Below are 13,178 nucleotides of genomic sequence, written 5' to 3' on the forward strand. Positions count from 1 at the left end.
CTCGTCTGTCATCTCACCCTGCCGTGATTTAAAAGAGGGCGGGCTCCAAACATAACAGTTACTGTAAGACACGACATACAACCCCATCATTTCTGGCACTTGGCAGGTAGATGACTTTTTTTGAGTGGTTGTACTTTATGTGTCCTTTTACTCTTATGGCCTAGTTTAAAGGGATAGTTCACTCAGAAATTTAAATGACCTCATTGTTTACTCTCCCTGATGTGGTTTTTAAAGTTTATGAGTTTCTTTCTTCTGTTGAACACTAAAAAAGATATTTGGAAGAACGCTGGTTGACCCATTGACTTTCATAGTCAGAAAAAACATTCAGCATTCTTAAAGATATCATATTTGATATTGAACAGAAGAAAGAAGCTCAAATAGGTTTTGAACAAGTGAGCGGTGAGTAAATGATGACAGAATGTTCATTTTTGGTTCTGTCAAAATGCCAAACTGATCATCAAGAAATATTAAAGGGATTGTTCATCCAAAAGTGAAAATGTTCCTACTACTTACTCACTCTTAAATTGTTTTCCTCAGCAAAACACAAATTAAATTTTAAATAATTACTCTTGAGGTCAATGGGGACTGGCAATAGCAACCCAGGGTCATTTTGATTACGTACCCCATATACATTTCTGGAGAGTGGCAAATACGTCCCAGGAGCTACGTTTTTTTGCCGTTTTTGTTTTGAAAACAAACATCCAACAGAGGCTGTGTACGAATCCACCTGTTTACGCTTTTTCAGATCTCAAATTTCTCTCGCGAGAGCCATTGGCGCCTGCTCTTCTCACGTAGAGGCCAGTGTCAATGACTGGCTAACTGACTAATCGACCGACCCACCCTCCTCCTTCCATAAACCCAACCAATAGTGTTTTAAAAAGCAATAGTGGCGCTCATTTTAAAGACGAAATGCAGCTCCTCAAGCTACATAATTTGTGATCTTCGAAAATTTATGTAGGGCTACGTTTTCAGAATGAGCCTACGTTGTGTGCAATAGTTTGCTTTTAGGAATAGTTCATTCAAAAATTTAACTGCCCCCTTTTTTTTCCTCAAGCTATTCTGTGTCTGCAGGTGTTTATGACTTCATATCAGATGAACACTGTCAGATTAGTTTTATAAATATTGGATAGCTTTTATTTTAAAGGGCACCTATAATGAAGACCCACTTTTGCACAGAAATGTGTGTAGGAATAGTGTATCCACAGTCATACTGGAGTGATAGAAACACAGTAAGTCTCTTTTTTCTGCTGATGTTAAAATAGGATCCAAATCCCAGTGGTTTTGAGGCCCACCGCAACGTGACGTAGGAGTGCGGTTTTCCCCACCCATCAAATTGATTGACAGGTGCCATGTATCCATAATAACATGTATACATATAACCACAGAACATTTTTTGCAAAGAAACTGAAATAAAAAAAATGTTACAACTCTCTGTGATCATCTGCGCCTCAAAAATAAATTTTGTAAGTTCAAAGCAGAGCATGTTAGTAATAAAGAGAGTTAAATCACTGTTTAATTTTTAACCAATATAATCACCACGGCCACATAGTTTCAGTAAATGTGTGTGTGTGTGTGTGTGTGTACTGCAAATGACATTTGTGTGAGACTCATCATTTCAGAAATGCTTGAATAGACTCCACCAGAAATACATCAAATAAACTTACCTAGTATTTTTGACTAGTGACCTTATTTCAGCTTCATCCAACTCTGTCTCTATCACTGACTGCTATTAATCTGATGTAACAAAGGTGCATGAAAAAAAGCAACATTTTGCTAATGATAGTTCCTTATAATAACCGCTGCAAATTATTCTAATATATATATTCCAATAACATAATTAAGTCTGACATTTGACAGACTTGACAAAAGACGAAAAAAGCCTGATGGCAGGAAATTTGCTTTTCACAGCACAACATGTTTTTTGTGTTCACATCTATACAGTTTTGTGCTTCTTGCAACCACCTGAGGAAACCTTTAGACTTATAGGCTTTTGGGCTGAAAATGAGCAGTGTTCATCCAAATACAGCATAAAAAAAATGTTGCGAGTAGGACCGATCACATCAAATGCATTTTTAGTTGAACAAGCAAGATGCAATGCTTTTTTTAATGACAAGTAGTAAAGAGCAGTGATCTGTGCTTTTTATGTTGCAACTGCAAGGTTTTCAGTTCATTTATACAGAAGATTAGCGTTAATGCTTTGTCAGTACATTAAACTCAATAGGCAACTCTAAGGCCCAATCCCAAATCTACTCCATAGCCCTTCCCCTTTCATTTTGCACGTTCATGTAAAGGAGTAGGGGTGTTCCAATTCTCTTTAGCTTGAAGGCATTGGACTAAGGAGAAGGGCTACATAGCCCTTGAAACTGAGATTTTTCAGGACCACAGAAACCAGGGCATGAGAAAATTTCTTAGAAAACACCACCTACAACAGCAGCATGGCTGCACACCGAAGTCAGGAGATCCACAAATTAGTATTTTTTTGTCATTATTACGAATTCTTACAACAAACAAACATATGTTTTAATACATTCATAACATAAAGTTCATGTTTTACCATCATGCTTTAAAAAGAAAAAGTTCAATTTTGCTATCTATAATCCATAACAAAACTTTTATATAGTAGTCCCACAACACATCTGGCATCTGAAGATAAATACCAAAAAAATAACACAACTGAAATAACTACAACAGTCGCCATCGTCGACTTATTTGAAGTGCGAGCTTGCAATGACCTACAGTATGATGACGTGTGCAGGTGTTGTAGTGCTGTCTCATTTCTTAGGCCTGGATTATACTTCTGCGTCAAGGGATCAGCGTGACACACGGTGCAAGCCTTGCGCGTTGCCATGCATTTATACTTCTGAGCACTGTTTGTGATCCTGTTTGTGATGCTAGCGGGCAGTGAGGTGGTTATGTTCCTCTGTGTCGAGTTTCTTCGCGGGTGTTTTTTTTTTTTTCCGAATGCTTCCTTATGTACAAGTGACTTAAATTCGCTCATTTTGAGACAGGAACTGGCAGACGTGCAGCAACTTTAACCATAAGGTAAGCACAAAACAAAACTTTTCCTCTGGAGCTCCTTCACGAGACTTGACACTTATAAACACTCACTGTTTTCACAAAGTGATGATGGCTCAATCCCAATTTTATTTTTATACTGCTACCCCTTGAAGGGCTTCAAAATGTACCTCTAAGAATTGGGACAGCATTACAGTACCTGCACACATCATTATATGTCACTGCGATCTCTTGCTTCATATGAGATCAGACGATCATGACTGCTGGAGTTATTCCAGTTGTGCTATTTTTTGGTACTTATCTTCAGTTATTCAAATCCCTGAAAGCATATATTATGTTATCATAATGATGTAATGTGGCAATAAGATCATAACTATACTGTGCATTGACACTGCGGCCATATTCATCTTTGTAAACACATCCAAAATAACATTAACATTGTAGCAGATACTGTAAAAGCTCATTTCCAGCCACAAGACATTTACTGACGGGGTATTCGAGTGTCAATTGGCCCCTTTTCCACTCAGTGGTATGGTAGGGTACAGTTCAGTACTGAACTAAACCGTACCGAACTAAACCGTACCATACCACTTTTGCGACTCCCTTTCGAAAGGTTACCAAAAATGAGAAAGGGTACCAAAGGTGGAGCTACACACGCAGCTGAACGCTGACTGGTTACAGAGATACGTCACGAGCTCGTGGAGCTAGACAGAATGTAAACAAAGGATCCGCCATGTTCTAATACACAGCCGAGTGATTACATGCAAATACTATATGTATATAATAACGAGCCATGGATGATCCAAGCTCAAACAAACCTTGTCGTCATCTTGATGAACAGACACAAAAGTCAAGAAGAAAAATCTGCCGTGACCTGTTGTTGCTTTACGAGCCCGTCTAAAAGTGCGAGTGGTATTTGCTTTCTTCCGGGAGCTTGCGATTGCGTCTATATTTGATATACCGAACTTCTTGAGCTGATGATAATAACGTGTGCGCGATTATTGAAGTGTCTCCATCATCTGATCCATTCAAAAAGAAAAAGACAAGCGCGGAAAAAAAGGAGAAGCCCAACAAAACTCAGGATCAAAATTGTTTTAGCAACCTGAATCATAAACAAACTGCCAGGTTTATCTTTGACTTTTGTGGACTATTATGAACAGGGAATGACAAAATTACTCTCTAGCAGAGCTTGCATTTGCTGGTGAAGATTACAGACACAGATGAGAGGTTTGCGCTGACTGTGGGCTATATTGTGTGTGTTTTTGAGCTTAAATAAGTGCTAAATGTCTGCTGTGTGTAGTTTTTCTGTAATTAATAATATATCGTAGACTGTAAGGGTCTGTATGTGTTCATTTATGTTGCATCTATATATTTATTTTATATGATCGCAGATGTTACAGTAGGCTATTTTGCATTGGGTACATGTATTAAAACGTGCTTGTTTGGTGTAGAAATTTCTAATAATAACAAAAAAATACTAATTTGTACTTACTTACGGGTGCTACTGTGGCTGGTGTATTCTGTGAATTTTCTTACCCCTTTGGTTTTGAGTGTGGTCCTGAAAAATCTTCGCTGAAAGGGTTATCTACCCCTTGCCCTTAGCCCTATAAGCCTTCAAGCTAAAGGGAATTGGGACACCCCTACTCTTTCAAGTGAATGCGCAAAACGATGGGTAGTGGTAAGGGGTAGAATTGGGATTGGGCCGATACGTGTGTGGGTATTATTGGTGTCTGATTTCTTAGGGGAATATATTTATCCCTACCCCTCACCCTCTATTTCAAGGGCCAAGGGGAAGGTGAAGTGGTAGGCACAGGGGTAGAAAATAGAATTGGGCCAAAGAGTAAAATACTGTATCGTTATACAATAACGGCAACTAGTTGTCTTGTTCGTCATTGTCTTCTATAGCAAACAAAGTGTATGGAAAGTGGTTCAGGTTAGGATTTTGACTCAAACCATTCTTTTACTTTGCTTTTAAAAATACATTATTTTGCGTTCTTTGAAACTCATAGGCTTGAAATGAGTAAATGACGACTCTAAAGACCAACCTATCTTCATGTAATTTCTTGTGTTGCTGTTTATTGTCTTTCACCTCAGACTCGTTGCAGCAGAAAACATCAGATGCTTTGTAGAAATCAGAATCCAGGTACGCAATAGCAGGAGCTGGATTAAAAATAGTCTTCACTGAAAGAAACACAAAAAAATCTTATTCACACATTGGATTATAATAGATAAACACTGCAAGAAGTAAGAGTAAAAAGACCAACATTTGATAAATGACTTTTATAATGTCAAATGATTGGTTTGAATGAAAACGGAAACATTAGTATTATAATCACAGACAATGATGTCAAAAAGCTATCAGTCTGAAACTTGCACTTTGAGCCACTTGGCTTAATGAATTGATATTAGCAAACTATAGTTTCACAATAACATTAATCTTGGCTAAGAGTTCTCTTTTTATTTTTCGCTCAGTCCTAGACTCAAAATTTGACGTAAAACCCAACCACACAGGAAGTGACTATAACCTCCTGTCTGTGAGGGGATTTCTCACTAGCGAAGTAAACAACAGAATTTAAGTGGTAAAAATATTTAGTCTGTGACATGGAGAATTTATGCTGCTTAATTTCAAATTCAGATACAGAAAAAGACCCGAGCAAGTATATTTCATGTCTGTAGCTGCTAATAAATTTAGGTGGACCCATAATCAAATATGCACATCCAAGTCATTTTAGGAACTTAGACATAGGCTGATATTCATTGATTCATTTTATTATCATAATGAACAAGCATGGTTTTGTTTTGATGGGCACTTCAAAATGCAGTACATTATTATCTAAACTGTTATATATATTTTTTATTTTTAAATAATGTTCAGATTGTCAAATTTTATAAGTTCAATGTTTGAAGATAGTTGTAAACATTAATCTGCCCATACTGCACATTAACACTGTACAATAAGGCTCAATTTGTTAACATTATTTATTGAATCTGAACTCACAAATAAAACTACAAAGACATTCATTACTTTTAGGTGATGTTAATTTCTTATTTAATGCCTAATAACTCATTAAAATAATAAAAAAAAAAATGCAATAATTTAACAAATAATCAAATTCAGAAGTAATTTTATCTACTATTAATAAAGTATTTGACATTATTAGTTTTCACTGTGGAATTTATTGCACCTAAACAAAACAAAACAAAAAAAAAAAACTTTCAATTATATATTTTTTAACTATGTAATGTATACCTACATAAATACATACATATATACAGAGTCAATGCTGAAATGATTAATTTTTCCAAATTTAATATAATATATAAAGTCTTTTGTGCTTCCAAAATGCGTCTGTAAAGTTTCAGCTCAAAACACCCATTAGTTTATTTATTATACCTTTTTAAATCGTAAAATTTGAGTTTTTAGGAGATTGTAACTGTTTTGTTGCCTATGCCTTTAATGCAAATGAGCTGGTTCTTCCAGATTTCCACGTGTGTGTCAGTGCGTGTAGCCTTCACGTACAGCTGAAATCAGAATTATTAGCCCCCCTAAATTAATAGCCCCCTTGTTTATTTTTTTCCCCAATTTCTGTTTAACGAAGAAATTTTTTCAAAACATTTCTAAACATAATAATTTTAATAACTCATTTCTAATAACTGGTTTATTTTATCTTTGCCATGATGACAGTAAATAATATTTGACTAGATATTTTTCAAGACACTTCTATACAGCTTAAAGTGACATTGAAAGACTTTACTAGGTTAATTAGGTATAAGCAGGTTAGGGTAATTAGGCAAGTTATTGCATAATGATGGTTTGTTGTGTAGAAAAAATATAGAATTAAAGGATCTAAAAATTTTGACTTTCAAATGGTTTCTAAAAAAAATTAAAAACTGATTTTATTGTAGCAGAAATAACACAAATAAGACTTTCTCCAGAAGAAAAATATAATCAGAAATACAGTGAAAATTTCCTTGCCCTGTTAAACATCATTTATGCTTATCATAAAATATTTGAAAAAAAATTCAAAGGTGGCCTAATAATTCTGACTTCAATTGTAGATAAACAGCACAGTGACAGACAAGAATAAAGCAGATCTGCCTTACTATGATAAGAACTTTCCCAACTGCTATTTGATATATTTGTTGTGGAGTTAATTCAAGCCTTTCTGCAATGATGAGTCACACACAATGCCATTATAAATGAGGTTTGTGTTCGCACAGGGCGAAGCAGTGGTGCAGTAGGTCGTGCTGTCGCCTCACAGCAAGAAGGTCGCTGGGTCGCTGGTTCGAGCCTCAGCTCAGTTGGTGTTTCTGTGTGGAGTTTGCATGAACTCCCTGCGTCCGCGCGGGTTTCCTCTGGGTGCTCCGGTTTCCCCCACAGTCCAAAGACATGCGGTACAGGTGAATTGGGTAAGCTAAATTGTCCGTAGTGTATGAGTGTGTGTGTGTGGAAGTTTCCCAGAGATGGGTTGCTGCTGGAAGGGCATCTGCTGCGTAAAAAAAAACAAAAAAAAACTCGCAACATAAGTTGCCGGTTCATTCCGCTGTGGTGACCACGGATTAATAAAGAGACTCAGCCGACAAGAAAATGAATGAATGTGTTCGTACACTACTGTATAGACATCCGTTATGTTATACAAAATATAATATAAAGTATATATAATATACAAAATAAGTCTGATTTAACGTCCACAAACCAGGATTAAAGCGTCTTCTTTTATCGTTGTACTGACACTATATGGCTGTGGTGATTAATTACAGCAATTTTAATGCCTTTATTACAAACATGCACTGTTTTAAAAACTTTAAAATTTGTACAACTCATTGTTGAGGTGCTACTGATCACAGAGAGCTAAACAGATCTTTTAATCCCAGCTGCTTTGCGCACATCCTGTTCTTTGGTTACACGCCTTACTACGAAGACAAGCTAATACGCGTTTGTCAATCAATCGGTGGGTGGGGGAAACCGTACTCCTACGGCACGTTGTGGTGGGTCTCAAAATTGGAGGGTTTTAGATCCTATTTTAATGTCAGGAAATTTAAAAAAGGAGACTTATTGTGTTTCACTCCAAGCCAACTGTGGACACACTATACCTGCACACAGTCCTGTCCAAACAGCTTACAAATGATGATTTTTATCATAGGTGCCCTTTAAAGTTACTTTTATTCAACAATCAAGGTTTAATGTGAATTAATTGGGAACAGCTGTTTTTTTTTAATCAACTCAACAGGTGATAAACCAAAGCTCTCTGCAGTTGGTTTGTGGACAGTCATTGCTAAGACAAAGGAGCTAAGTGAAGACTTCCAGCTGCACATTGTGGCAGCAAAAATAAAATTCCGGTTGAATAAACTTTAAGTCAGAATTTGCCAGGGTTCTGAATAATTTTGGGCTTGGCTACACTTAAAACAATTATAATCCTTACTACAACACCCCAGCTGTCCGAAATAAATGGTAAAATTACAGATTTTTTTATGTACAAACATAGAATACTTAACAAAGCTAAAAACCTTAAGATCAAGAGTGGATTTTGACCTTTAACATCATACATTAACATTCTTAAAAATACAAATAAAAAGATTATATAATCACAGAATATTAGTATTAATCTTTAATAAAGTGTCTAAATGATATTTTTGGATTATGTATCTGAGTTTATTGACAATGCAGGTACTGTCGTCTGGTTAATTTGACAGTATGGATTCCTTCAAGGTATAATTATAGCTATGACGCATCAGCGTTTTTCATGTTGAGCTGTGAGTTGTCATCCTCTTGACACATTTTTTCCCTTCGTACAACATCTGAAATTTATTCAGCACAAACCTTCTTACTGACGGCATATTCTTTGGCCTTTGACATTACAAATTCCAATACTTTAAAATCTGAAGATCAAACACAATAGTAGTCTGACCTGAAAGTTAAGTTATACTCTTAAATCCATATTTATTTTCCCTAATCTTACATTGCTGCACCAAAAAAAACAAAGCAGCATGATTATTGTACTGTAGTTAATGACTTGTGTGCTACTGTACATTACTAGAAATACTTGAAAACAGATTGAAATTATTACTTTTTTTTAATTTGTGTCTTTGTTTTTGTGTGCTCTTTTTATGTGGTTTGGTGTCTGAATTAATCAGTGAAGGTTTAGTTTCGCTGTAAATTGTTGCTTTAAGTGAAATCTATGTATTTAAACAGTAAAAAAGTTTCCATATATTGTGATTTGTAGGTTTTTTCTATTTATTTACGATTTTGAATTGCATTATAGGATCATGATCTCTGCTGTCAACTTTTGATGTTAAAAATTCAACAACGCAGTGTAACAGTGACTTTCATTGAGATTTTAGTACTATATGTTGTATTAGAAATAATATCTATAGAAATACATCAATAAAACAGTATTGGTAGTTTAATATCAGTCTTCTTTTTACCGTAGTTTTCAATATCCCAGACAATATATACCTTTAATCTATTAAAAATATGTTTTTCATTGTAAAAATAAAAGTGGACAAATTAAGTAAAAATAGAAGTACTTTTTTTTCAAACTTTTCAACAAAACAATAGGAATAGGAAAGACCAAGATCTCACAATGTAATTCAAAAGCATATATAATTGAAAAAAAGAAACGTGAATCACAAAACATGAAAAACTATTCATTTATGAATATTTTTACAGTATATAGTGAACAAATAACCCTTCAGTAGCTATTCTAAAGTTTAAAATTGAGTATAGTTAAACTTTATTGTGCTTTTTAGAACATTTGTCTTAGACTATAGTCCAGATATAACAAAATAGACAAGATTGGTAATGTTTACCATTAGCAGTGACATTTGAAAGATAGTTTACTATTAAAATACTAATGGATACTGGTATAAATTACTTCTTGTAATAGTTACTTTTACATAAAGGAACTCTGTGTTGCTTCCCCAATGGCAGTACTTCATATTTTGGCGATAAAACATGATTCGGATCGTTTGCTATTACTTGTGTATCCCTAAAAGTCAACCAATCTTAGGTTAATACCATCCCTACAGTGAAGCATGGTGGTGGCAGCATGATGCTGTGGGGATGTTTCTCAGCAGAAAGAACTGGAAGACTAGTCAGGATAGAGGGAAAGATGAATGCAGCAATTTACAGAGACATCCTAAATGAACACCTGCCTCAGAGTGCTCTTGATCTCAGACTAGGGCGGCGGTTCATTTTCGAGCAGGACAATGACCCAAAGCACACCACCAAAATATCAATGGAGTGGCTTCACAACAACTCAGTAAATGTCCTTGACTGACCCAGCCAGAGCCCAGACCTAAATCCTATTGATCATCTCTGGAGAGATCTGAAAATGGCTCTACATTGTCGCTTCCAGCCTGATAGAGCTTGAGAGGTACTGCAAAGAGGAATGGGCAAAAATTACCAAAGACAGGTGTGCCAAGCTTGTGACATCATAGTCAAAAGAACTTGAGCCAGTAATTGCAGCCAAAGTTCCATCCACAAAGTACTGAGCAAAGGCTGTCAATATTTATAAACGTAATTTTTCAGGTTTTTATTTTTTAATAAATTTGCAACAATTTAAAAAAATCGTTTTTTACATTGTCATTATGGGGTATTGTGTGTAAAATTTTGAGGAAATAGATGAATTTGATCCATTTTGGAATAAGGCTGTAACATAAAAAAATTGTAGAAAAACTGAAGCGCTATGAATGCTTTCCAGATGCACACTGTATGCAACCCTTAGGGGCACTGACACTTGTTAATTTAACGTTGAATAATGTACAAGTAAAGTGACATGTTACATACATATTAGCTTTGAAGTTAAAGAGCTCTATTTTGACGGTCCATGCGCAGAGCGCAAAACGCAGGGCGCAAATGCTTTCAGGGCGTGTCAGGACGCGTTTTTGCTAATTTAAGGACGGGAAATCTGCCTTGCGCCATGGCGCATAATCTAAAAGGGTTGAGCTTATTCTCTTAATGAGTTATAGGTGTGTTTTGAGAATAAACCAATTAGAGTCTCATCTCCCATTCCCTTTAAGAGTCAGCTGCGTCGCGCCAAGAGCGCATTCGCTATTTATAGGACGCAAAGTAAGTCTAAGTGTAAAAATGAGCATTTCACAAGCAAACAGTTAACAGTTAACAGTTTTTAACAGAAAACTGTTAAACAGAGCATCTACTGCGTGAGAATGAGAGATAATGGAACTACTTTCACATTCGCTCTTGGATAGGGAAACCTTTACGCACAGACATCAATTAGTCTATAAATAAATAAATAATTTTGTTTGTTAAGCGCAAATATTCGTTTCAAAACTATTTCTAAATTCAGTTCTAATTTCCAGCAAACGAATAAATGAATAATTATAACAAAATGTCTTCAAAAACCTGAGTTATATCCTAAAACACATGATGTGCCCCTTATGGTCTAAAACCTGACAGGTTGGCAAATCTAAGCTTGTTTTTAATAAAACAAATATAAATATGGATATAATAAATAATACTGCTAATAATAATAACATTATACAAAAGCAAATTATTATGAATGAACTGAAAAAGCCTCCCGAGATGAAGAAGACATAAAAGCAGTGATTTTTCATATTTATGTAGGCTAGAAAATAATATGTTTTGTAATATTTTAATCCTTTATATTTATATCCTATATCCTTATTAGATCCTATATATATCCTTAATATTGAATTTTCATATGTAAAGATATTTGCCTGTTGCTCTCTTGTGTGTATTAAGCAGTGCGTAAGCGAGGCGCAACTCTGCGCCGGAGTTTAGACCGGGTTAGTTTTGGTCTAATTAAAAATCTATTATAGTTTCTCAAAATAGCAACGCGCCAGCGGTCCGCCTCAGAACGCCTTCCTTTTTAGGCCAGAACACCTATGGGCGCACAAATGAGCGCTAATGCATTTGCTATTTAAACAGCGTAGCGCAACGCCTCTTGGGCCAAGCTGAAACTACCAAAAGACTACTGCGCCACGCTTTGCGCCATACTGCGCCGGGTGTATGATAGGGCCCCTTGTGTTAAAAAAGGAAACTCAAGAAGGTTTTGAACAAGTAAAAGATCAAATAAACAATGACAAAATTGTTGGGTGAACTGACCATTTAAATAAAACTAACAATACTGTAAAGAAATGCTGCTCACACAATTGATTTGTGTTGGGAAAACATAAAGGAATTAAGTAAATTTCTTCTTCTTCTTTTTTTTTTTACAAATTTAAGTGGATTAAACATAAAACAATTAAATTGTACCCAATAAACCTCAATTTTTGTGTTGTTTCAGCTCATATTAAAGAAGTAGTTTGAACAAACACCAAACGTCTTTTTTTAGTCTACACTTGAGGAGAAAATCAATGCCAAATATGTATTATATTTGTTTTCTTGTATTCATTTATCTCAAAATGTGGTTAGGAATGCAGCGAGCCTGTGGGGGTGGCATGTGCGTAATCCAAGCCTTGAGCTCCGGCTAAGTGCTACTTGCACACGTCATTGTCTGATGAATTCATCCCAAGTGATAGGTGCATAATCTGGGCTAATGGCCTGTCTCTTAACACTTAATATGGCCTGCTAACGGGCTAAACAGCATGTATCTGGGAAGTTCTGAGGTGGTGAATGTGAATATTGGGGTGCGTTGGTGTGGGGAGGGGGGTATCCATCTGTGTCATCCATCTGTGGAAATTATCTTCTGCGTCGCATGACAAGGATACAGGGTGTTTCTGATCAGTGGGGACCTGAACAGACAAGGTGCTAATGATATCTGAGTCACAGTCGGTGGAGCTAATCGTTTCAAAAAAAGGAAGCTAAAAACAGTGAGTGTGAAAGTTGTCGCAGATTAAGGTAAAGGAAATAAGTGAGTGTTAACAAATGGTGCTGTAGGACTGGAAACTAGTTGCCAAATGGATAAAATGAGGACGACAACAGCATGAAGCTACATCTTTTTTTATAAAAGAAAGTCTGTGTGAAATCTAAATTTACAATGTCTATTTTATTTTGCTAGCACATATTATTACTGTATGTGAACAATTAATCCATTCAAGGTAAGTTTCTTTTGGTAATCATCAAAGCCTGACCATTTGGTTCCACAATTGGAGTGGTAGTTCTTTTCTGATGATGTCGGTTTAACGATACAGTTACAATATTTGTAATCATGGCCATCTTACGGTTAGTTTGCTATGAG

The 13,178-nt window shown here is 35.8% G+C and overlaps 1 protein-coding gene across 1 annotated transcript in view; it reads right to left on the bottom strand.

Annotated features, from left to right (window-relative positions):
• rbks (ribokinase) overlaps positions 1–13,178 on the bottom strand; it is an 82,607-nt gene that overhangs the window by 35,232 nt on the left and 34,197 nt on the right. The window contains 1 exon segment of the mRNA NM_001002117.1: positions 5,105–5,196. Coding sequence (NP_001002117.1) covers positions 5,105–5,196 — 92 coding nt within the window.

This window comes from Danio rerio, chromosome 17, assembly GCF_049306965.1.
Source record: "Danio rerio strain Tuebingen ecotype United States chromosome 17, GRCz12tu, whole genome shotgun sequence".
NCBI lineage: Eukaryota > Metazoa > Chordata > Actinopteri > Cypriniformes > Danionidae > Danio > Danio rerio.